Raw genomic sequence first — 27,272 nt, forward strand, 5'->3', positions numbered from 1 at the left:
AAGCACAGGGTCGGGGAAGAGGCGATACAGGGAGGTGGGAAGCAAAATAGGCGGTTGAGCATCAGGGCTGGTGCTTTCCAGCCCTTTTGCTGCAAAGGAGCCTTGCTTTTTGTAAGAATCTGTGCTTGTCCTCCTTTCCCACACCCACACGCCTTGATTGCTGGCTTTGGGATTCCAACTCTCACGGTATTACAGAGCAGCTCCATCCCATAACTGGGCAACTTTGGAGGTTGCCTTCAAGTTGCAGTTCAGTCCTGAAGATCAGAGAGCAAAGAGGTGTTCCGGGAGGGCATTTGTCTTGGGGGGCAATTCTTTGTTGTCCTTTTGAAGCCCTGGCAGTTTGTGAATCCCAGAACTGGAGCATATTTGTGTGTTCTCTAATGACTCTCTGGCTCCTCCCCAGTACAAACTTAAATTTCAATTTCCAAGCTAATATTTCCAGAACATTTAAAACGTTCTCAGGAGTTTTTGATTGGGGGTTTCGGGGAGGGTGAAAGACAGACAAAAGGGGGTTATTTTTCTCTTTCAAGTAATATCACAGCGATTTCCTTAAAAAGTCAGCAATTGCTGCTCTACCATGGTGTCTGAATGCCTTCCTCTTCAGTAGTTTAAATGCAAGGAAAGGCTTTCTCTTGTAGGAACTCTTTCCCATGTTGGAACAACTATTAGGAAATTAGAAATTTTCAGCAGGATATTTTATCAAAACATACAACTTCTTCCTGTCCCTGATCCTAAAGTTTTTTCATTTAGACTTGCTGGCCGTTGCTTTGGTAGGCTGCGATGTTCCCCCAGAAGAGAAGAAGCCACTGGATTGGCGGTGATGCAGCCAGGCTGCAGGAGCTAAATGGAAATGAGATTTTAGCACGATCCGGCCCTTTCAGTAGGAGTTAAGTGACCAAAAATCTTGCATTCTGGCCTGTGAAGTGGAAATGAACAGATTTAGTATTCCAGCTGAGCGGCAGCAGGAATGCTTCACATTAATCTGAAACTCTGTGTTAGAAAGCGTGGGAGAGCTCTGCTGTCAGATTAACTCAGTTCTCATGCATTTTTTCCTGCACTGGGCTGCAACCAAACATAAATGGATCAAAAGTCAAATGCCCCATTAATTTAACCACACGTTGTATTTAATGACATATGGAAATGCATTATTGATTGCACATCTTAAAAATGAAAATCTCTATGCTAATGACATATCACATCAGTGCAGGTGAAGTGGTATGGAAAATGCAGGGAATTCATAAATGACTTAGAGCACCAGAAAGAGCCATTTACAAGCTTTTCTCTGAAAGGATTGAAGTTTTGGGTATGTTTTAGTGGGAGTATGTTTATATATTCTGTCACAAGGAAACGTGCAGTGACAGTACTTGGGCTCTATTTCTCGGTATAAAGTATTAAAAAGAAACAATGCTTTGAAAATAAGTCCACGGGCAGTTTTATTCAACAGTTGGTACTAACAAATGGCACAGTCCTGCCTGAAAGCACAGCTTGGGTGTCTTTTACTGTTCCTTTACTGTGGAGTCTTAATAGCTGGCTGCAAAACCTTTTTGAATTCATTGTGCTTGAAGAACTTTTGTGAGCGTTTTAAAGGCGTGCTTCCAACTGCTGGTTTTAGGTTTTGTTTGTATTTATTTTTTTTGTAAGTAATAGTTGTTGAAAGAATCTAATCTTATCCCACAAAACTCTATTTTTACCTATTTGAAATTATACTTTTTTTTTTTTTTTGTGGGGAAGGAATAAACAAAATTTCTACCCAAGCAAGGGTTAAGGAAGGGGCACTTGCTCAGTCAGGGAACTTTGCAGATGTGATCAGTTTTACTTGTGTGTAAGCTCTTCCTCACCCACATTCTTGACATTTCTTGCTGTAGTTTCTGCTGTGCTATACTTTGAACCCTTAAATGGCTCTCAGCACCTTACAGCCTAAGCCATTTTTTGTACTTCGTTAACACGAGTGTCTGGTTTCTCCGGTCTCTCATGAAAAACTACTTGTTTGGATGTTTCTTTGCATTTTGATGGGTTTGAGATGACTTGTCTATGGACGTTGCTCTACATCTGTGGCATAATCCCGGGCTTGGATTTGGAGCAGGAGCTTTAGGGTGGCCACCACCTCCCAAGGGGCTTTGTGCCACGCTTCCCACCAGCCTACAAGGTTCTGCCGTCAGCTTGGGCAGGCTCTGCCCTGTGCATGGAGCTTGTTTAGGCCAAGGGCAGATAAGCTGCTGCTATAGTCTTCCTTCTCATTATTTTTTTCCACTTTTTTTTATATACCAGGCCTAAGTCTTGCAAAAAAATTGAGTTTAGGACTAAGACTGCATGTGTGACTGTCACAGAAAGGAAGCCAGAACGGAAAGCAAGGAGAGGTGGCCAGGGCTGGCTGAAGGACAGAGTGGTAGTAGGGATTTCGTTAACGCTGTCTCACTGTTGCAGTCTAAGCTGATAAAGGTGTAAATAATTGTTTTCTTCGAGGATAGGTTGAGGTCTCCTAGCTGATAGCAGACCCCACAGCTAAAACATCCTGAGCAGATGTTGTCATAGCTTAGGAAGATCCCTAAACTATGGGCTGAAACAGTGGGTTGTATGTGCAAACCTTTAATTTGCCGAAGTATGTGACTGACTGCTCACTCCTGGTCGGCTCTGAGTCAGCTTCAGCAGCTGTTAATCATCTTGCCGCTGCCCTCTGTGAAGCACAGGTCACAAGTCGTTATCTGGGAAGAAGAGAGAGGAATTGCCTGTCCCTGCCTGGAGCTGAGGCTGCACCTGGCCATTGCAGCCGATGTCGCAGTGTTTCTGAAGACCCCAGACCGTAGGAGTGCAAGGCCGTGGCAGTGGCTGGGTGCTCCCCAGGGGGACCTTTCTCCTGCGTTTCCTTGGGCCATGCCTGGGGATGCAGTGTTGGAGGGTGGCACCTCTCAGCTGTGGCTCTTTTCTTTGTCCAGGCCTGAATCCAGACTGGATTAGCTACCCTATAGAAAAACCTTCAGGCCGCTGCTGGTTGGTGTGTGGCTATGTCTGGTGTACCAGGAGGGCTTTGGCAGCGGCGTGCTGCGGTGCTTCTCAACGGGAAGGAGGCTGTGCTCTAATGGAGGGCTGGCAGTGCGTCTGTGGCACCACCTCTCGTCTCAGCCGCTTCCTTGGGGCAGGCTGGGAGGAATCGTGAGGCAGGCAGGAAGGTTGGGTGGGTGGTAACACCATCTTTAGGGCTGGGAGAAACAACTTCTTTCATCCCATGGGGATGCGGTCCCCTCTCACGCCTGGCAAACCAAGGCTAGTCCCCGGGCAGGAGAGAGTGCTCGGGGCCAGTGTGTGGCTAACGGAGGGCTTGTGCCAGCCCTGGCACCGCTGCTATGGCCCTGCATTCCCCGACCACCACATTCATGGGAGCAGGGTGAGAAGCAGTGCCAGGACATGGCCTGAAACCACGGTGGGGCCGGTCAGGAGGCACTGCCATGCCTTGCTCCCAGGAGCACCCACATCTGCAAAGCCACCCTGTGCCCCTCCATGACACGCAGGAGGTCAGGACAGCCCTACCCGAGAGGTAACAGCCATCCAGCCGTAAAGGGACGTTGTTAGCAGCACCCTTCTGGCAGCTGAAGGTTAGCCCTGTCTCCAGTGGGTGTTTTATGGGCTCATAACCTCCAGGATGAGCAGGACCAGCGAGCTCCCACGCCGCCAGCCCCCGAGGCAAGAATCATCAGCCTGACAGTTTATCCTCTTCTGCCGTGTCTAGTCTCGTATTTTCTTGAATTTTCCTTACAGTACTTTCTTTGTTTTGAACTGACTCAGATTCTTTCTTTTGTGAACTGTTTTGTTGCTGCTGCTGCTGTGATCTTTCTGAGAGATAGCAAATACTTTGTTTACTGTAAGCTCTTGTGCAGTAATTCATGTGGTTACACCGTGACACAGAAAAGTCCTTCTGGAGCTAATTTCCACACCCACCCATTCATCTGCACCCTTCTCCTCGTTTTCAGCAGGCGGCTTCAGCGTGTCACGTTGGCGTGATGTCATATAAAGCTGGCAGATTTGTCATTAAGAGCCTTGTCATCAATAGATGACTGTTTGTGTTTTCTGCCTGCCTGAAACTGTTTTATACTTGCTAACCCAGTAATTAATACTTTGCTGCCTTTGAAACAGGTTGGTTTCACTGCCCCACCTTTTCCTTAGGCAATTACAAGGCGGTGCCAATGTCGACGAGGCATTAATTAGCCTGCATGAGACTTGGCTCCGGCAGCGAGCACGCACAGCCGCACTCGCTCCTTCCTTCTCCATGTGCAGGCACAGCCTGGAACCAGGCAGCCTTCGGAGGCCACAAATTTGGATAATGTTGTCAGTGAGCCTCTCAGGGAGCTTTTGTAAGAAGAGGGATGCAGGAAGAGAGCGTCGCCTCAAAATGGCTGATAAACTGCTCTTTGTGCAGCATCAGTTGAACCTGAGCAGCGCCGTGTCAGGGTTTTCTTATCATGGAAAATGATGCCGTTCTTCTGGGCCGCTGGATTGCTCGAGTGCTTTTGATTGGTTTGCAGTAATTGAATAGCTGTGCTGTGTAACCTGTGCTGAAGGAATTAGGGCTGTTTATTCAGCAAACAGATGTCCTGGATTGTGGTGTGCTTACGATCTTCCTAGCTTGCATCTTTCATTAGTTAATATCACCAACTACCCAGGCTATCTTTCTTGCACTGATAATTTAGCATTTGCTAATGTGTTTCAGTGCCTCAAAGGGAGCTTTGGAAGCTTGTAAAATGCGTCGAGTAATTCCGTTGATCCATCAAATGGGAGTCCAGTAGGCAAGGGTTACCCGCGCAGACCCCTCCAGCATCCCGTTATATTGCTCCAGACCTCTGCCTCTTACCAGGATTGCTTCAGCGCTGGTGGCTTTAACTGGGTGAGATCCCAGCCTAGCTCACTGAGCGGGTAGGGAAGAAGTGAAATAGCTTTCTATATGTGCCTTCTGCTCCTGTGCAATGCTGACTGCAGTCAAATGCATTTATCAGAGATCTCCCTCTGCCCTCAATCCATTTCCTGCCTTGTCCCGAGCACTGCATACTCCTGTGTGGCTTCAGATAGCTGGCAGAACTGAAAACAAAGCAGCTTTGTGTTTTAGTCATTCCTACCCTAAAACCAATGTTGGTCTCGAAGTTCCTCAGCTGATGCATGCTGTCAGAAGCCAGTGGGCTAGATAAGCTATTTTCAGCCCTGAGAGCGGATAAGGCCCAATCTCTCTCCAGAAATGAGTTGAGAACACCCCTTCCAGTGGGGCAGTGGTTTTTGATAGATTGTAAGAGATTTAACCTTATAGCTAGGGCTGTAACATATAGAAAAGCTACTTTTTGCTATTTACAAATTATATTGAATATCATTTTTTTTCCTCTCCCTCAGCAGTCTGAACAATTGGACTCATGATACTAAGCAGGCCTGGCTTTTATAGGAAGAGGAATATGACAAATAACACCCATAAATGTGTTTACAGTTTTCACTGTCTTCTCTAAAATACTGTTTCTGAGAATTATGTTGACACAAAGGAAATTCACAGTGGTAGGGGGAAGATTTTGCAGGTGCCAGGTCATGATATGACCTGCAAAGCACAGCTGCATGGCTGCAAGACCACTGGGTGCCATCTGGGGTTTGCGCCAGCAGGAACCTGATATCCAGCCCTCCAGTTTTTCACTTCTGTGAGAGATTACAAGTTTTGAGCAAGATCCTGAGGCTAATCCTGCAGGATTCAGCCATCAACAGCTGTGCTCACCATGGGCTCTTCTGCAGGCCTTCCGGTAAGCAGCTGTTACACAGCTCCACACTGGGGCTGATCCATGCTTCTCAAAAGACAGAAGTTGCAATTGCCTCGGTGTTCTTATCCTCAGTTGATACTTGGAGCGGTGTAGAAAATAAGGGCGCCCCAATGGTAGCGTGTCTCACGGCAGCAGCCTCAAGAAAGGTGTTTTTCTGGTGAGCCTGTGAACGAGCTCGCTGTGTAACTGCAGCAGCTGTAAAGGAGGCCTCAGCTCCAGTCCGGGGCTGTAAGAAAGGTTCCTTACCTTCGCTTCCCCCTTAAAGATGGGAAATCTGCGGCACAAAAGAACCGCAGGAGCAGGGGGGTTAGATTTCTGTCACCTCGGAAAGGGGATTAGCAAGGCGAGCTGTCAAGTGAGCACGATGAGATGTCCTCGGCACATGCTGTCATGCTAGATGCCAGAGGGACATTCCTGGCTCCTCAGTGACTGCTGCTAGCAAGACCTCAGCCTGGCTGGGGCTTTTCCACGTTTCGGTTTGCAGTTGCAAAATCCACTTCTTTATTTCTCTTTCTCAGTCTCCCTCTCTTCTCTTCTTGTTTTCCTCTCTGTCATTCCTGCTTTCACTGCTTTTCTCCAAGGAGGGAATTAGAGTTTGCAGCGCCTGAAAAACTCCTGCTTGTGGCTGGATTTTGCTGCTCTAATCTAAGGCCTACCTGGGCTACACCCCATGACAGTATCTGAATCCCAGAAAGAGCTGGTGTCTAGATAGTTTGCACTTGGAAGTAAGTCCGGAGCCTGTTCTAATGTGTATTCAAAGCATACTAACTGTCCTTGAATAAAACCAAGTGCTGACAAGCTCATTTTCTAGAATTAGAGTATCCACGTATTGGCACGAACAGGAGGATAGCTATTACTGACGAGCTCCGTGTGCGGACAAGTTAGTACAGCTAGAGAGGGCTGAAGGGAGCCAAGGCATGACTGAGCCTCATAATTAGACCTAGATTAGACTTTTGCCAGAGGGGAAGGCAAGGCAAGAACAGCTCTGAACTCCTATCGTTGCCTGTAGTGGTTGGACGCGGAGACATCCCTTGCTGTCCCGGTGAGCCAGTGCCGCCCAGCCGGGCTGGAGCGGAGCCCCCTGGTCTCCACAGGAGCGCTGCTGACATGAGGCATGGCCTTGTGCCGACCCCAAAAGGGTTTCTCCACACCCAGGAGGGCTCGGGCAGCAGCTGAAGTCCCCGCTTCCAGATGGCACAGGTACTGGAGGCCACCTCCAGACAAGGGGCTCATCCTCCCCTTGAGTTCAAGGCCCGGACAGCATGGCCTAGGCCCTGTGCAGGACCCTGGGGGCAGCCCAGAGCTAGCAGCAGGTGAACCCGGCACTGGGCTCCTCTTTGGAGCCCAGAACAGGCCTCATTTGGGATTCTTAGAAGGGCAGAAGTAGCTTTGCTCCATGGTCTTTGTAGTCAGCATTTCCCTGTTGCACCCAGTGAAGTCAAGGTTAGCTCCTACCACTTCTGCTGGTTCGTGGCTCATCGCAACCTGCTCGGGGTCGCGTACCTGTGAAAGGTTTTCTGCCCTCTCTCCTTTCTGTGGAAGAAGGATCATTGCGGATGGGAAGAGATTTCTTGCACAAGTGCTGGTTTCGGATTTGCTTTTAGCTTTTGCTAAGCCTCCACACAGACTTTGGACGAAGATAACGAGGTGATACTTCACTTAGTGTGTTCTGTGTAAAATCTTAAACAAACCGGGAAAGACTGCAAATACTAAGTGTGGTGATTAGATTAGATCACGTCAGGGTTTCAGCCTTCCCAGAATAAACATCTGTGCCTCCAATATCATAAATAGCAAGGTGCTGCACTTTAGGCAAACGTGGCCTTGATCCAAGGGCATGTCATCGTTTTCCACTTCTCTTAAGTATCTTCCTTTGCTTTTCAATCTATACCATGTTGTACATCTGTGTGTGCCCTGCTTTTGTTTCTTTTCAGCCATGCAGGAGTATGCATTGTGGTTGCTCAGTATTGAGTGCTTCTGTTGCTTGTTATTGAATGCTAGCTCTGGTGTCATTCTAGTTAAGCTCTATGTACCTTTTGTCTTTGAAAATCAATGGAGAGCAAATTAAAAAAAGAACTGGTTTCCACTGGTACCTTTCATTTAATAAATAAATAAATAAATATATTTTTTAAATATTCCTTTTATGTTTGCTCATGATGAGAGAAGCTTCTAGGGAGGCCTGGGAGACACAGTAAGGTTTGTGCTCTTAATAAGCATCAGGAACCTTTTTTTCCTTTAGAAAACCTTGGATGTCTCATAGCCACTGTCATCCACCTAGCAAAAAAATATTCCAGGGCAATGTTTTGTTTACAGCAGATGTTACCTTCTGCTGCAGTCTGGATGTACAAACAAGTCATGGGTCTTGGGAACTCTCCTGAGATCATCTTAGGGAAGAATTATCTAAGATTAGCTACCGAAGGCTGTGTTTGTGCTGCAGGTATGGCAGAACAGGCAGAAGGGAAGTACCTGAGGTGGCCTGTTGCTAGCACTGTCCTGTCAAGAGTTAAGGGATACAGGTCCAGATGTGTGACATAACAGGAAAAATCAGGCTGCAGCAAGTTCAGACTCCTCCAGGACTTTGGAAAATGCTGAGATCTTGCTTGTTTAAACACTGCATTGAGCTGGGAGCCTTGCAGAATTGGATTTGCCAGAGAAGATGGTTTGCTTAAGTTCCCTTAAAACAGGGGGGGAGAAAAAAAGAAAGAAACATACTGAAAATAATTGAGTTTCTGGTGCTTTAAAAGCTTCTTAATGTTCTTCAAGTTCTTTTTTTTTTCTGTGAAAACATGTCCTTTTGATTGCAGTTCAGGCTTAGCAGAGTACAGTACATCTTGCTACAGAATGAGTAAATGAGCTCTGTTCCGCAGCTGCTATTGAATGACAATGTTGGAGCATGCCTTGGCTTATCAGTGAAGGCTGCCTAATGTATTCAACCCAGCCTACCTGAGCATGCTCTGCAGCAGCAAACCCAATTAACTATTTTTGTACCCGCTGTATGAATGGCTTCAGCAGTTCTGGTGGTGCTTCGTTTTATGGTATTTCAGTGAGACATGCCAGAGTGTGCACTGGCCATTTGTCGCACACCTCCGTTGCTCTCTGCAGCCCAGAAAATGCACCAGGAGCTTGCCACGGCACAGCCTGGCAAGGCAGCTCATGAGCAGAGTGTGGCTCATTAGCTTTACATTCATTAGTTTCTAAAAGCCTTCTGAATCAGATCTGGGGGCATGAGGAAGAGATTTACAATCTATCCTACCAGTGTGACAGAATGTTCCTAGTCAAAAAAGAGCAAATGGGCCTCTCTGGACCATTCTAAGGGTTTTTATTGTTTAGCTGTTGTTTCTCAAGATGCCTCAAACTATTTGGCATTGTGTTTGTCTGTTTTCTTCAACTCAGTCCTCCGACAAAAAGGCAAATACCTGCTTTTACTGAATTATTAACAACAATAGAAGAAGCTTACGTATCAATGAAAATTATGGACGTTTCCCAAGGCAATTGATTTAAACGGAGTTAAATTTAGTGGAAGCTTCTATTGGTATAATGAATGCTCATTATAGAGCCTAATGTGCTTTAAGGGCTTGAAAACCTTCTCAGTAGGAAAGTCTGGATGCTGTTTTCCAGCAGAGGCACAGATGCTGTACCATGTTACTGCTGTCCCTACAACTGTATCCCATCTCTATGCTGGAACCTTTCTCTTTAACCTTGTGGTGTTTTTTTTTTTCTCTTGCAGAAGACCATCTCCCAGCTGGCTTCCCAACCATTGATATGGGCCCGCAGCTGAAGGTGGTGGAAAAGGCCCGCACAGCCACAATGCTCTGTGCTGCCAGCGGTAACCCTGATCCTGAAATCTCCTGGTTCAAGGACTTCCTGCCTGTCGACACTGCAACTAGCAATGGGAGAATCAAGCAGCTCCGCTCGGGTAAGGTAGCAAAGCAAGTAAGCCTCCCTTACCCCCTAATCCTTCCTCCCTTTTCTCTTTACTTGATACTGTTATTTTTTCTCATGTTGCTGAAATGCAGTTCTAAATTCAAATATCACTTTGATTTGAGCTTGTTTCTTCTGCAAAGTAAAAACTGTTTTTGGAGCTGATCCTATCTACCAGGTTATCATGATTTATTATATGGATAGATTGGCACGGACATTCCTTTTGGAACATCGCCTGGATTCCTTATTCTGTAGAGCGTCTTGACATTGCCCCAAATCCCTGGTAGGCTTAGGCATTTCTCTACCAACTCAGCAGGTCTTGGCTATTTTTAATGGGAGCACAGTACAAATCGGTATAATGAGATACTGGTTGAAGTTTTACAGTCAGTGGTCATGTACTACTTCACTCCTTACATAGATGCTGCAAGACAGTGCTCTGCTTGCTGTTGAGACCTTTATCACCCTTGCTGTGTGACACCACAAGAATAAAGAAAAATTCAAGAAGCAGCGATCCTATGGATTTCAAAGGAAGGTGGACACAGTTTTGATATTACCATTTCTTTGTGATTATTCGATAAGCTGAATACTAGGTTTAGAAATGCAGACAGTTTGTGTTTGTCGGTGTCTTAAGACTTCACTCATTTTGGTGAGGAACTCTTGTTCTTCTGCTGCACTGTTCACTCTCTCAGGACTGTAAGGCCCATTACAGAATTAAAGAAAATAAAACATCTCTCTTTTCACTTGATGAAATGCAGCTCCGCAGCATGAATTGCAGTGGATATTTAACAATGCACGGCATCACTACATCGCAGCTTTAGCCTGGGGGAAAAAAGTCCATGGATACCTTCTGAAAGCACAGAAGGACCGGAGCTGGAGTGGCTTCAGTCTGGAAAGGTCTCATGCTTAACTAAGAGGCAGAATGCCTTGCCTGGCCGTGATGTGGCTCCGGGTACTCAAAAAACATTTGTTATGAGTGCTGCTGCCAGGGCAACACCATCTTCCTCCTAGCAAGGTGAACGTCTTGACACATTTCCCCATAGCAGGAGCCCTCTGCATAAATCTGATGATGCTTGGATGATAAGAAGTAGGCTTTTACTTGGGGGAGTGGGTAATGAGACATCACTCTCGTCAAAAATAGAACCCAGCCTGACACTCCTGATCCCACCTTGATGTACCAGTGAGCGCTAATTATACTAATGCATTTATAGCTTATGAAATTTCCCAGTGACCTTTAGCTTATCTCCCCCACAACATGGTTTAATCTTGATCTGTTTGTGCTGAAAGAAAATATCACGCTTGTTAATTATTCTGAGAAGCTTTAGGAAGCAGCAATAGGAAGGTGCACATGGATGTGTTTCACTTCATAGCTGACTAAATCAGCATCAGAAATTACCATAAATGAGCAGCAAGACAGCTCCTGATGCACTTGCTGTGTGTTCTCCATCCTCCTTTTTGCAGGCACTTGGCTGCCTCTCTACCAGCTGCTTCACAAGTTTAGTGAGATAGAAAGTTTAAAAACAAACCAGTAAACTCTGTCACTGTGTCCAAGTTTTGCTTCCTATTCGCTGTTCTTCAGCAACATCTCAATTGAATATTTCACCGGGGATTCAAACTCTAGAGCTGGCTGCTTGCTGAAGACACAGTAATTACCAAGGGAGGTGTCAAGGGAACTTTTTAGAAATCAATGAGCAGCACACATCCTCAAACTTGCGAGAGAAATTGATTAGCTCTCTAATGTAGTAAGGGAGGCTTCCACAGTTCAGTGCAAGAGACTTCCAGATATGAGTGGTTGTTTTATTTTTAGGGACCTGCTGATACGATGCCAAGATTCACCAGGGCTCTGGCTCCACCCTGACATGAGTGGGGAACAAGAAGTTTACCACTTCTCATAGGTCAGAACTTGGATCCCTGCTAGCATGTGTGGCTTTTTCCTATATTTGTGATAGATACAGAGTAGGACCTACCCTTTGAATCATAGAATCATTAAGGTTGGAAAAGACCTCCAAGATCATCTGGTCCAACCGTCCCCCTGCCACCAGTATTACCCGCTAAACCGTGTCCCTAAATGCCCTTGAAGTACGTGGGCCACACTTACCTGACTGCAGTCACCCTGTGTGAGCAATGTGGTGGGTTGGGCAGCCTCTGATCCATTCTTCAAGGTGCTAATTGAGCTCTCCAGCATTACACCTCGTGGGGCAGAGTTGTTTTTCAAAGAAAAGAATATTTAAATAGATACCTCATTATATGAGAGTTTAATAGTTTGCAAAGTCTCTGCTCCATTAAGATAATATCTTGCAGCCAGCCTGGCATATCTGCATGAATGTCAGTTTATACTGTCTCAATCTAAATATACGCTCATTTAATTTCATTTAATTAAAACCCAATAAAACCTAGACAGATGCAATATAGTTAAAATAGTTACAGCACAGTGTCAGCCCAATATTGCATATATAGAGTGTCCGACCTTCACCCAGTACATAATATATTATTATTCAGATGTCCTAAATATAGGTTATAAAGGTGAAAGCAGCTCTGGAGTCTAACTGGAGAGTTGAGGAATGATTTCATTTCCTCAGGCTCCTAGTGTGGAATAAATAGCTAAAGAAAACACATGCTAGGGAGAGATGCTCTCTCCTGACACTCACAGTTATGTGGGCTGGCAGTGCTCTGCGGGCTGCAGGCAGGTCTTGGAACTCGCATGCAGTCGGATCACGTGCCCAAGTGGGCTCTGAACATCAGTTTCTAGAGGTGTGTTTGTCTTCTGTGAAGGTATTACAATTTGTGGTTTAAGACAACCAAGCTGTCGTGTTAGGCTTTTTTAACCCTGGAATAATGGTGTCTGTCAGCAGCAAACACACAATTTATAAGTCTGCCCTGTGTCCTGCCTTTTTTCATTTACTAATTACGTCTATATTTGTGTTTATGCATTTTTCTTGTTAAGCCTCCCCTTCACATTTAGAGGGCTTTTTTCTCCCTTCCCCCACAACACATAAATCTTTCCTCCAGAATAATGCTTAATTCTTTTTTAAGCCCAGCTCTTGGGTAGTTCGGCCAGTATGTTTTGGGGTAATTGCTCTAGAGATGAGAACACAAATAAATACAGGGTTTCATCTCCATTATCGCAGATCAAGGTGAAGGCAGGGTCTCTGACTCATTCTGGTTATAGCAAAACTCTCCCTTGCTCATCTTGCTAGTACTTCGCACCTCTTGTTGAGAGGCTGCTTTTCTGCAAAGGCAGTGACTCAGGACAACTCCCTGTTCTCTCCCAGGGTGCATGGCTTTGGTCACTGCTTCTCAGTCGCTGACACAGAATCTTAGGCTGGTTCTGGGCTGGGAAACCTCCCTTTCATGCTAGCTCTTTGTAAAACCTGTTTGGCTGAACTGATTTTAAAACTGTCTGGAGATTGTAGTAGCAGATGATGCACATATGAGAGTCAGGGTCAGTGCTATACCTCCAACCATGTTTTAAAATTAGTTGATGATGTGGCAGAAACTTCCTCAATATAGATCAGACTGTCCTGATGCTTCACAGCTATTCCATAAAGATTCTTGGATCACAAGCTCCTGAAGACTTCAAAGCAACTGTGGTGGTATTCATACTCTCAAAGTTCTTGAGTGCTTCCAGCGAGTTTCATATTTGAAGAATTGCTCTTCCACCTTGCTCTTCAGAAAGGTCCTGAACAAAATGTCAAATTAGAATAAATAAATATCCTGAACGGTAGCATACAGATATCTTTGCCACATCAGGAAATTCCAGAAATTAAGAGAGCATTGTCATCTTGTGTCTATTAAAGAACTTGGTGCTACGACAAGTATCATTCTTTTTTAATCACTGTCAATTAACTGAGCTACAGGACTGCGCCCTAGACCCTCGTGTAGCTTTCAGGCAATTAACTGCAAGTGAAGTATCAGAAAGGGCTCTGCAGGTGACTTCAGTCGCTCTCTGGAAGAGTGTAGGTGCCTCTAACAAAGAAGCAGTGGGAAGCTTCTCAGCGTATCATCTCACTGCATTTATGCTCTGTTACTAGGAAGCATTTTCATTTTAGTCTTGATCCTAGAGATAGGAGCACTACTTACATGGAAAAAAAAAAACAAAAAACATACACAGTACAAACTTGCAGAAAGAGGCAGGGGCTGTGGGATGGCAGTGTGGCCGATGGCTGCTCTATTCTGCTTCACTGGTCATAGCCGGCACTCAGTACCCAGCAGAAGACATTCAACTCCTGGCGAGCCACAGCTTCAAGTCCAGACATCAGATAGGCATGGACTTGGAACAAAGTGTAAGAGCAGCCAAAAGGTTGGGGAGTATTATTCCAAAGGCTCAGGAAACCCACAAAAGGATGGATGCTCTCTCACAGGAGGGACTGACTAGACAAAGGTTGAAGCCGTATCATGGCCAACCAATTGACAGTTGAAATTTTATGTCCTAGAGGAACCTATACTGCACATCTGGGTCTTGCTGTGTGAAGCACACTCATGGTTGCAACTGGTGGCAAATAGCCAGGCTGTAGGATTCAGGTTTGCACTACTATAATGCCTGGTTGTGGCCAGCAAGAGCCTTGGTTTCTCTCTTTGACATTGCTTTGGAGTGTTTTTTTGTTTTGTTTTGTTTTGGGGGGTTTTGTTGATAAGTCTGAGATGAGTTTGTGGCAGCAGAGTGAAGTCCCTTCTCCAACAAAGCCTCTCCTCCTGGTGCAAATAATCCCAGGAGTTTTTACAACATCATCCTACGTTTTGCCTTGCTTTCAGTGCCTGGCTGTGCGCTTCCAGTTACACAGAGGATGTCAGGGTCGGCATTCATTTCTGCAGAAGTGAACGTATGGGGTGTTAATCAGTGCCACTTATCATAGAAGGGAAATAAAATCTCCTTACTTAAGAGTTTTTCAAACCTTTCAAACCACACACAAGCAATTGAGCTTAAAATTTGATCTTGGAGAGCCCTTTGTGTAAAGCAGCCTGGTGATCACAGGGCACGAGTTGGCCTCAGTAACGGTTCAAGTGATGGCACCTCCATCACTCGATGGACTCGTCACTCTGTGGCCTATATGCTGGGATTCAGGCCCCTTGAGAGACACCCTGAAAGGACAGTAGTCAGAGATGAATTATCTTACGATGCGAAGGGAAAGCAGGAACTTTCATTCCTTCTAGAGGAGGAAATCTGGGGACCAACAGGGAAACCTTGTGCGCTCTGCCTAATGTTGTCCTCTGAGCGTCTTAACTTTGCAAAGGTGAGAGAGACCCAGAACAAACAGCGTGCTAAATACGGAGTGCCTCTCTGCTGCTCCCGCAAGGGTTGGCTTACATTCAGAGGCCAGAAGGATTGGGACTTAATGCAGGAAAAAATGGGCTGGTCGCACTTATGTTTTAGGGAATCTGCTTCAAGTATGCAGTTGCTCCTGGAGCTCTGTGTAGACAGCTGCGTGTTAGAGGAAGGGTTTAGCCTCTACAGGGAGTAGATTTAAAGATTTGCTGTGAATCTTTCAGTTCTAGGACAGAACAACAAACCCCATTTAAGCCAGACAAGAGAGAAGGAAGTCCTGTTTTCTGCCCCTTGGGCTTGTGCTCAAAGTCAACGCACCGTTCCTGTGGGAAGTGACACACTGTGGCGATGCTTTCCTTAACTCTGAGAATTGTGGAAGGGGGGCTGGGGGAGGCCCTAGACCAAACAGAACGAAAATATCCCTTGGCAAACTTTCCAAACAGGCAAAGAGAAATAACTCCATTTTCCATGGCTGTGCTGTTCCATGCAAGTTATCTCTGGGTATAACTGTTCTGTCAAGGGCAGCGGTCGTTACTAAGATAGATAAATAAGCAGCAGATTTGTTATCGCAAGGGAAAGATTACCCACAACTCAGTGACTGCAGGATCTTTCCTGATGCTTCAGTCATCTGTGGATAGAATGTGTCAAAAAATATATCCGGACATAAAGTTAAAATGGGGTAATGTCATCTTGGCAGAGGAAAATGCTAAAATGAGTGGTTTGAATTGCTGCTCCTGCTTAGAAAAAGGACTCTGCCTAAAGGAAGGGTAGTTAGGAAAGAAAGGGAATAAGTATAAATACTGTAATTACTTTTTAAGAGGCGAGTTAAACATGCTTAAAATATGCCTTCTTTGTATTTACAGAAATTCTTTTCTGTCTTTCTTTCCCATTGGGTGATCATTGTTGTGGATAATGGAATGAGCTGTAAATCTGAGATACACGACACTCTTGTATGCGTGCTGGTATTTATTAATCAATACACTGAACATGATTTGACACACTGTGTCCTGTTTAACCCTGTTTTTCTGTCTGTTTAAACTCCTCAGTTTTCTTTGGTAAGTGCTTGGTATTCAGATCCTACAAATCTGCATAAAACCAACACATACCATGAACTGCCTACAGATTGGATCTGCATGAATCTCTCCCTTATACTAACAGCCTCCATGTGTGCAAAATAAGACCAAGGGGACAAAAGTAGTGGGGATTAGAAGGGTTCCCTGCCAATTTGCCCAGCTGGAGCGTCTCCCCTCGAATCATGCATTGTTATCGGTTGTGCTCTGAACTCAAGACGTTGACCAGTGGATCCTCCACTTGCTAACACGTTGACCTCATAAAACAAACCTTTACGGATCGTTGCAACAGAATAACTGAACCTCACTCCCAGAGAAGCCCTCCTTATAAGATACCATTCATTATAGCATGTCAAATTATCGTCAGTGCCTTATAAAGAGGGTAGGGATTCCTTCCTCCAGCTAACATCCAAATTAGGCAGGAATGACAGAGGTCTGGCTAGAGTGCCATTGTTACATTACCAGAAACGACTTCGTTTTGAAATATTTCTCTATGTAAAGTTAATTCTGCATGACACCAATTTCTTTGCCGGAGGGAACCTGGTGCAGGGTTTACGTGAATGTGGAGAATGGCTCAAAACTGATTTGTTAAGCTCTCCCCTTAGTTTAATTTCTTTAAGTGAGCAGATTTTGTCCCACTGGTCATTCTAACCTCAAAGCCAAACCGCACCTAGTGCCCGCAACCATGTGCTTTCCACCCCTCCTGCCCAGCACACTCACGGTCACTCAGCCCCCGGGGCACGCACCCCCTCCGTGTTCTGGAAGGAATGAAGGGGCACTGCACCATCTTCCAACGTGTCCTCCATCTCAACTGCTTGACCAGTGGCGTGGGTGAATGCAAGCGGTGAGGCCAGCCAGCAACGCCACCTCGGCAGCTTAGTTCGGCCCCCGGTCCTGAGGATGGTGGCTGTGATGGTGAGATGCAAGGCTGGGTGCTGCACTCCTGGAAGCGATGAGCTTTACTAACCTCCTGAGAGTGTCACTCTGACTTTTACTGCACATCAGTTTCTTTTTGTTTATTCCTGTCGCGCTAATACAAATTCTAGCTTTTAAAAAAAAAAACTTTCTGCTTTTTAGTTATAATTTTCTTCCTTTCCTCTTTGTACTAATGCTTCTCTCTAATCTTATTTGCATTCAAATTACCTCACCAGGTGGTACACCGATCAGAGGTAAGAATGCTGAAATGTGCCTCCAGTTGTCACGTCACTCCATCTCCTGTCTGCCTTGTCCCTTCTCCTCCGGTGTTTCTCATCTCCAGCTTTTACTCTCAGCCCTAACTCTGCCAGTGCTCTCGCTCATCTGCACTCTCCCACTAGTGTGTTTATTTTGGTTGGTTTTTAGCGTGACTTCTTGTAGACTCATCCATTGCGATTTTGCACTGTTGAAAGGGGGTTATTCAATGGAAAGTTTGCAACTGGGACGGTGGTCCCCAGCCTCCGCCACGGGAGGGTTGACGTCTCCTGCAGCTCCTGCAAGTCTCTGAGCTTCCTGCACAGTTTTGGCCTCCGGGGTTTTGTGTCTGGCGGGGGGAGGTTAGATGGATTGCTTTGGTGTAAGTAGGTAACATTTTCACAAGAGAACAGTCAAATTCCTCTCCGCTGCTGCTGACAGGCATGAAGCTCTAATCAGAAGGAGATAAATTCTTGAAAGTTTGAGCAAATCTGGCTCTGGGATAAAGAGCGCCTTTGTTTGCCTTGCTCGTGTTTGCCTTTCAAGAGTGCTAACGCTCCAGTGTGGCAGCAGAGTGGAGAACTGCCGCCCCCAGACCCCCCTTTCTGAGCCAGACGTGCCGGTGTTGCTTTGTAGCACAAAGATTTGTTTAAGCAGATGAATCAGAAACACATATGGTTGCTTTAAGCCTTCATTAATTAAACCCACCTATGGTCTGACAGCCCAGTGTGCACAGTCCCTGGCTAGTTTTCACAGCCTGTATGCACCAGTAATGATTTTCCAGTTGGAGTGTTGTCTTTACTAGCCTAAACACTCAAAGCTGTCCCTTTAGATTAAGTTTAGTGTGTTAATCAGCACTACGTGCCAAGGCCCTCCCGAGTTCTCTTGTGATTTTGGTTACCCCTGTTGACTGACCCCTGGGTGTCTCGACAGAATGACTGCCACCTACAAACCGACACAACCTCATTCGTTCAGTTTTCCCCCTTTCCCCTTTCCTATCCCTTTTCCCTGAATCACTGCTGGAAGTTAATGATCTGACTCTCTGGAACTGGTTCTGTTGCTGGGGGTTAATGTTTTCAGCTCCCGTTAAGTGATTTTAGAGCAAATGTGAATTGCTGTTTGATGTGTATTTGCATTAAGTTGCCTCTATAGCAAATCTGGGTCAGGGAAAAAGACTGCAAACCTTATTTCGCTATGAATGGGCTTATATATCTGTCATTCCTCCCTTTGGAACGCTCGAGATTGACAGCTGTGATGTTACAAGCTCCTTAAACTATTTCTTCATCTCCTATTCCTATTGCAAATCCTAAAACGAAACGACAGACCGAATGCTAACTAGCCGAGCGCTCCGAGCTCCCAGCCTCGCGCGCAGTGCAGCCGTCCCGGGGCCTCCCCACGCCCTCGCCCTGTCTGATGACATTAGTGACTCAGCACCAGAACCGCCTGGATGCTCCATCCGTCCTGCTTGGGAACCGAGCACATCTCTGTGAAACAGAACCATCCATCTCATAAAGCATAAGTTCCCCGCACCCCCACCCCCAACCCCTTCCCACCTCCGTTTGAGTCCTGATGAGGTATTTTAAGAATGTTCTTGACATTATTTAAAATATATGTGTCCTGTCTGAATGTCAAAGATGACATTTCTGTGAGAGCAAACAGAAGCCACGTGCTGCTCTCTGGCTTCTCCCAGAGGATTTCTGTCAGCCTAATGCCTTTTATTTAAAACGGAGGTCATTGAATTTCTAAAGATAACGACAGATTAGATGAAAGTGCTTTTGTGATGGTGAGGTTGTGTCCATGTAGAAGTGACTGTTCTGCCATGTTCTATACCCAGCTGCACTCTTGTTCCTCATTAAGGTAAGTTGGATGCTTTGGAATCCATTAATTTGGTCTGAAAGGAAGGGTGAACTAATGACTCTTAACAAACCCTTTTGGTAATAATGCTGGGGGGAGGAGGGTGGATTTAGTTTGATTTAATTGCTGCTGTGACTGTGTCGCTAGGAGCTGCGTGTGCAGAGTCCTCGGGCGGTTCGAGCATTCCCCAAGGCCCTTGCGCTGGACCCAGCGTGGGATTAGCAAGGGGATGACCTGAGAACTTCCACATGTACCCCACCAAACAGGAGGAGATATTTCCAAGCACCTTGTTTGATCTTAGCCCCTCTTATTTGGTCCTTTCTGTCCAAGACATCTCTGGCTTCAGTGAAACGGGAGGAGCTCCCATCTATAATTCATAAATCTCGGTTCGTAGCTTAACTCTTCACCACTCGGGGACTGCCCCGGGTAGTAATTAAATCTCAAAATCCCTATTTGTTCATCAGAAAGACACGGAGCTGGCAGACGCCCATCACATTAGGCAATAGCTGGCTGCTTAAGGGGACCCACAGATGCTATCAGCAACTCCATGTTTAAGCAAGTTATGCCCGATTCTGATTTTCAAAGTAGAAAATTAGGTGCTCATTTCTAGCATTTCTCTGGAATTGAACTCATTCAACCTTGTGTGAAACCTGGCTGCATTTTCCTGCCCCAGGCGTTGAGAGACAGCAAAGCACAGTCGTGTTTCAGGTGGGTGCTGGATTGAACAGGCATTAGATCAGATGCACATGAGGAGGTAAAGAAATACCATCTCAGGCATTATCCCTCTGCAGTCAGATTTATTTGTTACTTTTCTGTCACCGCAGGAAATATCTGAGGTTCCTATACATAAGAGTATTTCTTCCCGGTAGACATCAGCGTTACAGAGGTCTGTCTGAATTAACTTTAGATCAGCTCACTTGGGTGTCAGGAGCTGTCTGTCTGAGCAGCCAGGTAAACACCCGCACCAACTTCTGTGGAGCTGCACCTAAACCTTTCCCAGTCCCCGGTGAACTGGTTTAAATATAGCTCCAGTATATCTCTGCTGCCCTGCGAGCTGGAGCGGAAAGCTATCCAGAGAGATTAGAGGGAGCCAAAAGAATTTTGCTGTCTTTTTGAGCATATGTTTGTACGTTTGATTGCACTTGGTATGTGATAGAATTTTTCCTGTTTCCTGAGCTTTTTCAGACACATGCACACAAAAAAAGGGAAACAATTTAAAACAAGAAGAGATGTTTGAAGGAGCAGACAGTGTCATGGGGGTGGTTGGGTGGGGTGTAGTGCCTGGAAGTGTTTGTAATGCCATGTTTCTTGTTTTCTGAATTCAGATTGACTCGTGTCCCTTTAGAAGCGCACACAGAGGTGATACTGTGCGTTTGACAGTGCTGTAGTTTTGCTTCTGACACAGAGTCCCCTGAGATCTCCTCTACCTGCTGGTGAGAGATCAGAGCATCCTGAAGCTCCGCTGTCTAACAGGAGACCTCGTGCTGCCGAGCACGTTGGATCTCCTCTCCTCCCTCTCTGCCCCAGTCCTGCACAGTGGCAGTGGTCGAGTGCCATCAGCAGCTGCCCCTGGTGCACAGGAGAGCAATTTCTCAACAGCCCTGCCAGCCACAACATGCCCCTCGCATGCCAATCACCGGCCTCTCAGGCGTAATCAGCATAATGAACACTAACAATGAAAATATATTTGTGGTTGTCTTGTTTGCATAATTGGCACTGCCGATGGCTGGTGGAGGCTAGGCGCGGTCCTCGCTAACAGCTGGGGGGTGCTTCTGTTACAAATTACAAAAATAGTGAATATGGGAAATGCTTAGTTTCATTACCAGTGACTCTTACGTGGTCTTGGTGTCTTGTAGCTTTTCACAGTTCCCAAACCCCTTGGTGTCAGGGCTCTCACATCGTTCCTTTCTCCACTATGTTCACACTTCCAGATCTCTTCTGGTCTGTCCTTGGCTCTGGCCCTGCTCCCCAGCTCCCTGGATTGTATCAGGAGGATTCTTCTTCTCTGGGAGGGAATTTTTAGCAGAGGAGGGATCTGGACCCTGAGCTGTGGCTGAAGGGGAGGCTAAAAATGCTGCTTCAGGGGAAGCCAGACAGAGTTTCTGTGGAGGAAGCTGATGGGAGTCTGGAGGAGGGAGACAGGAGGGGTTTAGGGTAGCCACGTGCTCTAGCACATAGGGTGGACAAAATGTACCTGTTCCCGGCTGCCTGGGAGGAAGGGTCCTGGTCACGTAGCTCGGTTCATTAACGCCTGCATCACAAGTGCTCCCTTTAAATGAGCACTGCGGCTGCAGCCTGCTTCCTCTGACTCCTGGGCACTTGTGGGAGCATTTCTTCACATGTCTAATTTTATAACCAGGGCAAAAGGTCACTGCCTCTGTGAGCTGCGGGCCTCCAGTTGCGAGTACCCTGCCAGAGAAACGGAGCTGCTCCCGCTGCAACGGGTCCTGAGCGGCGGTGCCCCACAGGCACCGTGTGTGTGTTCTCTTCTCCCGAGGAGCTGTGGAGCAGCATTTCAGAGAGATCAATTTGTATGGCAGCTCAGAGCTTTTCCGTTTGGTTTGTCACCTAGAGGAGGGAGTGACAAGCCCTCAGTGGTGCAACAGTCCCCAGTGCTGCCAAGAAGTGGCCCTTATCAGGATCTGCCTTCCCCCTGCTCTGCACAGGGCACTTTTTAAATGCTCCTTTTAAACACTGTCACTGCAGCTAATGGTTCTGCCCGAGCACAAGTATATTTGAATAGATAAGTATCTTGCAGAGCCGCTAACGGGGATGCTGTCTGTGCCCAAGTCTAAAGAGCAAAAAAGAAAAAAAAAGTAGGAGAGGAGGGAAGGGACTGGTGGAGAGATAGCAGCACAGAGCGAAGGACCTACAAGGGATGCCTGTCAGTCAGCAGAGCCTCCTCCAGCCCTCAGCCCCCAAAAGCTCTGCCTTGTCACCATGCTCCCTGGCACTGGAGAGCAGCCAGGGGTTTTTCTCAGGAGCTGGCAGCAATCTGATAAGCTGAGATGTGTTATCGGGAACAGATCTGAGCCGCAGGCGAGATGGACGTGACATGGCAGCACGGTGCGGAGCGGCTGCCCCTCTTCTGCCAGAGCCCCGCTGCGGTTCGGGCGCTTCGGAGGCAGCGGAGGTCGGGTGCTGCTCCGCAGGGAGAGGTTTTGCTCTGATGTGCAAGTACCGCTGCACAGCCCCACAAGTTCCTGAACAAGCTGCCTGCTGCTCCTTCCTATACGCCTGTGCGTGTCCTCGTGGTAGCTGGTCCTCATGCGCCTGCCGAAGCTGCGCTATCTGATCGCACGTCAGGATTCGGCTGGGTAAATGAGAAGGGACCTGGCACAGGAGCACTCGCGGAGTCCAGATGAGAAGTCTGCTGTGACATCCTGTGTGAACAAGACCGTACTCAGCAACTTGCACAACATAAATCCCAAGTAATGAATAAAAATAAATCAGCCTGCCTAGCCCTGGTTTGCAGAGGCACAGAAGATTATAAGATGAGATATTGGCAGGGCTAGGAATAGAAATCAGGTCTCCACATTCCCAATCCTTTGCAGTTGTCAAAGCAGATTTCCCCGTGCTGTTGAGGGTCTTTGGATGCAGCTTCCATGAATTTCAGAGATAGGAGTTGCTCAGGACTTCGTTCTTTTTTGTCTGTGGGTCCTCTTGTCCTGTCCAGCCTAGGCTTGAATTCTCCGGGAGGTGAAGCTATTGCCTTTCTTCAGGATGACCAAACCAGAGCCTGGAGCATTTTACACTTGTGGAGTTATTCCCAAGGCTCAGATGCATTTAATGTCTCCAGTTAATGCCTGCAGTGCCTGAGTTTCTTACCTTTGTTCATAAATCTTGGTACCCCAAGACATGCTGTACTTCCCTGTATCCATCACTTGGATGTAGGCTGTCCTTCAAGAAGACAACCCCGTTAGTCCCACTGACTGCCATCAGCGTGCTGTGGTGCTTCCCCTTTGTGCTAGCTGTTAGCTACACTATGGGCTTTTTGTGTTCGTCTAATGGTAATTTATTGTATTGACTGTTTTCTTTCCGGTTCAGTTGAGGGGTTTGCTTTTAACTTCCTTCCTGCTTTCTGGGTTCTCTCCTGCTCCTGCCATGCCACAGTTTGAAGAGTTGTGCCAGCCCAAACAAAACCAGAATCCCCTGCCCCTTGTCCCTGAGCATTTGTAGAGAGTTGCTGACATACATTACATGTTTGTAGTATGATTCCAGAAAGCAGTCAGCTCTGGCTGCACAACTGATAGGCAACGATAACGTCACTCCTCTCTGCCTTCATTTTCTTCATCCTCTTATGTTTTGCTCTTCTCCCTCCAGCGCTGATGTTGAGGTCCCTAGAGACAAAGAATGATATGACTAACTGGCATTTAAGAGGTATGGTGATCACAAGATTGCATATGTATAAAGGATATAAATACCAGGGATGTCTATTAAATGGCTAAAAGGAGCGTATCAGAAGGTGTATCTGCACAGCACGCTCACCCGGGGGTCTTGCTCTTTTCGAGGCAGACGCCTCTGCCTGTCACCTGGGGCTGGCCCTGCTCTCAGCCCAGGCAGCTGACGTGGGCTGCAGGCTAAAGCTGAGAGAGGCTTCTGGTCAGGGTGATGACGTCCACCTTTTATTTTTAAAGTTTGGGTATGTCTTGCAGCAAACAACTTTAGCCAGCCTGATGCAGTCGCGGAAAATGAACTCTGCAGCACACGTGTACCCACAGAGTAATGAACAGGAATTAGGGAGGGGATAATACGTGGTGAGCTCTGGGAAAACCATCCTGCCAGAGAGCATAACCGGGCTGTGGCATAAATTCCTTGAGGAAGTGGTGAAAGACCTATCACTCGGCACATTTAAAATGGGATTGGACAGAGCACAAGTACATTTACAACAGGGAGCAATGCCGCCCTGGCCCCCAGGGATGCACGAGATAACCTAATAGGCTTTTCCATTTCTAGATTCTCTGATTGTCTGTATCTTGTCAGTGCTGGGAAGCTTCCTCCTGCTCCACTGCCTGTCATGCTGCTGCCTGCTTGAAGATGTTTTTCCCAGGCAGCATGTAGAAATTCGATGTTCTCCCTGAATTAAGCAGCAGTGCTCTGTTGGCTTTGGGCTGTGGGTGTCCAGAGAGCACCAGGGCTGGGGAAAGCTGGCAGCTTCCTTTGTTAGGAGGTGGAAGGATTTCTGCAAACAAGCTCTCTCTGTCTAGCTGAAGCCTCGTTCCCAGCACTAATGCAACGACAGGGAGGGCTCTGTACATCTTTTTATTATATGGCAGAACCTGGGGAAGTTCATTTTTCCCCATGACATATAGACTTATGCGACAGTCTCAATTTATCCTTCTAAATAATGTAGGTGGCAGTGGTTGATTCACATTAGTTTTTCTTCTGTTCTGATGATATGAAAAACTCAGTTTGACCTCTACAGCTTGAACCAGCAAGAAGGGGGAAGGCAATTTCACCAGCTATTCTCAGTGCCGCTCTCAGTGGTCGTTTTGAACCGTGGCAGGCAGAAATGAGTTCAAATCCTTACAAGCAAAGGGGTTAATGTTCTCTTTTAGTTCGGTATATGGTTTGTGAGCAGAGTTCCCTTCTTACAGGCGATCCTAACCAGCACAGTCTGGGCACTTGGAGGCACTTTAAAAATTGCTGCCACACTGCCTGGGGGAAGCAGGCTGAGCAGCAGCCGCTTCGGTGTCTGGTCGGCGGCCGTCTGCTCCTGCCGTGCCAGCGTGCTGTCACGGGCATCCTGCCTCTCTTCACCTCCATCTTTCCTTCTACATACGGGGCCCCGTTAGGGGAGTTCAGCTGTGAGCAGATTTGCAGTCATCTGCGCTAGGCAAGAAGCAGAGGTGGTGCTGGGCACCGGTGGACTAGGCTGAGCAAATGAGACAAGCCCCTTAGACCAGTGCTCGCTTGGAGCACTGCACAGGTTCCCCATGTAAATCGCTATTCTGTGTGCTTTGGCAATTATTGCAGTTATTTCATGTGCCCCTGGTGCATCTGGCGTTTCAGGGATGGGATCAGGTCATGTCCTGTGGTCTGGACCAAGCAAACGTTCCTGCCCCAAGGCTGGAGGAGCATTGCTGCTGGGACGCAGGGAGGGTGGCTTTCCCGCGAGCACCATGCTGCCAGATGGGTGTATTGCATCGGTGTGTTTATCTGGTGTCTCAGACTGAGTGCCTAATTACTTTATATCAAGTGTAATCCACTCTGAAAAGACAAGGAGATCCCTGACATGGAGAAAGCTGATGAAAGGCAAACTGTTTTTTCTCAGAAGGAGATGTCTGCTGGGAGGAGGGGTGGCGAGGTGGGAGAGATGGGACTCTGCCAGTTTCTGCAGGAAGGTCGCAATTTGTTGAGCATTTGCTAGGCTTTGTGTGCATCAGATAAGAAACAAACAGCTACAGTTAGCGGCCTTTGTGTTTAGCTGTTTTGATTAAAGGCTTATTAAAGGTCCTTTTATTAGACAGGAGTCCTATACCGAGCTGTAATTAATACGTATGTATGTGTATGGTTTTTGCCTTTATTGAAGCAATGAATATAAGTGGTTGGGGTGGTTGGAAATGCATCAGTAACTGGTTCCCTGTGCTTTAAAAAAATAACAATAATCAATTTCACAAGCTTCTAACAGCAGACCGGGTACCTTGTGGCTGCATGCTGGTACCCTGTGGGTCCAGGGAACAACATCACAATATATTTATCCAGGAAGATACTTTAAAAGCGTGGGGCATGGCCTTCCTTTTCTGAGGCTGTCTGTTCAATTACCAGATTTGCCATAATCTGAATTGTCTGTGTCATCTTGTTTGTGCACAGGAGCTCTGCAAATAGAGAACAGCGAGGAGTCGGACCAAGGCAAATATGAATGTGTTGCTACCAACAGCGCAGGAACCCGCTACTCTGCCCCAGCTAACCTGTATGTTCGAGGTAAGAGCAGCTTCCACCCAAGGGGGTGACCCTCCTCCCACCCAAAGAGCTCCATGGCTTTCAGCAAAGGAGTGTGTTCCCTCTTAGTTCCCTGGTCACACTTCATGGATTGTGTGATGTGGCCATTTGCTCAAAAAATGGCAAATGAAGTTCAAGGATATCATTGATCCACGCTGGGTTTGACTCATGTTTGCTGGAAATCTGTTTTTGCTGTTTACATGGTGTTCTGTAAAATGCTGAAACATGAGCGGAATTGGAACTCCTTTCTTCCTTGAACTCTTTAGCTTTGTGTCACAGCTATTTTAATTGGGATCGAGGGGTGCTTAATCCTCTTAGTATAAACTAACCTTTGGTGGAGTTGTATAAAACTGGTCTTGCTCTGATGAACCAGCTGTAGGTGAGCTGGTATTTAGGCCTCTGCTTTGGAATGCGTATCTTTAAAAACTGAACAGCTTTTTGGAGTTGTCCTAATCCATTTTACATGCATCAGTGATTGAGCCCCTGGGTATTAATGGCTCACACTGGGAACATGCTGGAAATTAGCTGCAATTCATTTAAAGTGATTTTCTAATGGTTATGCTATGTTGCCAATTTAAAACTATTTTCAACATACCAGAAAAACTAGGTTTTACATCAAGAAGGTCTCTTGCCAGTTTTCTTTTTCTACATTAAAGGTGTTTGAGTTAGTCTGGAGAAAAGCAAGGGCTAAATCCACTGTACCCTTTCTATTAATTTCAGCAAGAAAAAATTGTGCTGCTTCACATGAAACTCTGCATAACCAGAGCCACTGGTAAGGAACCCCTGGGAAATGTAGCTGTGGGTTTTCCCAGGAAGAGAAAGAAGATTCTTGTGCTAGTGCAATCGTTGTTTGTTAGGAAGTTAGAACCAGATTTTATTTCCACGTAGTAAATCAACTGTCTAATAATAAAATCTCATCTTCATTTCTTCCTTCCTCTGTTTTGAAGAAAGAAAATAGAATCTTAAAGCTGTATATGCATTAGTTAGTATGGAAAGAGGACATGATCATGATTAATTCTTCACATGCTGTGTGTTTGCTTCTAGAGGTGGCTTCTGGCATCGTCGTCTTTGCTTGTTCTGGGGGACTGCTTTTTTATTTTGCAGACTAATTTGGATTATGAGAGTCTTTGGAAGACTGAAGTATCCAATTAAGCATATTCAGAAGATGAAGCTGTGTCTGTGCAGTGGAATCACTCATTTCACTCTCACAGTGTAATTACGGATGATTTTAAACTCCATGTATTCTTCCAAGTTCATTTTTCAGGCAAGCTGTACTAA

General features: G+C 46.4%; 1 protein-coding gene across 1 annotated transcript in view; it reads left to right on the top strand.

Moving 5' to 3' along the window:
- Positions 1–27,272, top strand: part of PTPRF (protein tyrosine phosphatase receptor type F) — a 371,540-nt gene that overhangs the window by 260,492 nt on the left and 83,776 nt on the right. The window contains exons 6-7 of the mRNA XM_050712309.1: positions 9,505–9,693; positions 25,866–25,976. Of these exons, the coding sequence (XP_050568266.1) occupies positions 9,505–9,693; positions 25,866–25,976 (300 nt within the window). The remainder of the gene's footprint in view (positions 1–9,504; positions 9,694–25,865; positions 25,977–27,272) is intronic.

This window comes from Cygnus atratus, chromosome 8, assembly GCF_013377495.2.
Source record: "Cygnus atratus isolate AKBS03 ecotype Queensland, Australia chromosome 8, CAtr_DNAZoo_HiC_assembly, whole genome shotgun sequence".
NCBI classification, from domain to species: domain Eukaryota; kingdom Metazoa; phylum Chordata; class Aves; order Anseriformes; family Anatidae; genus Cygnus; species Cygnus atratus.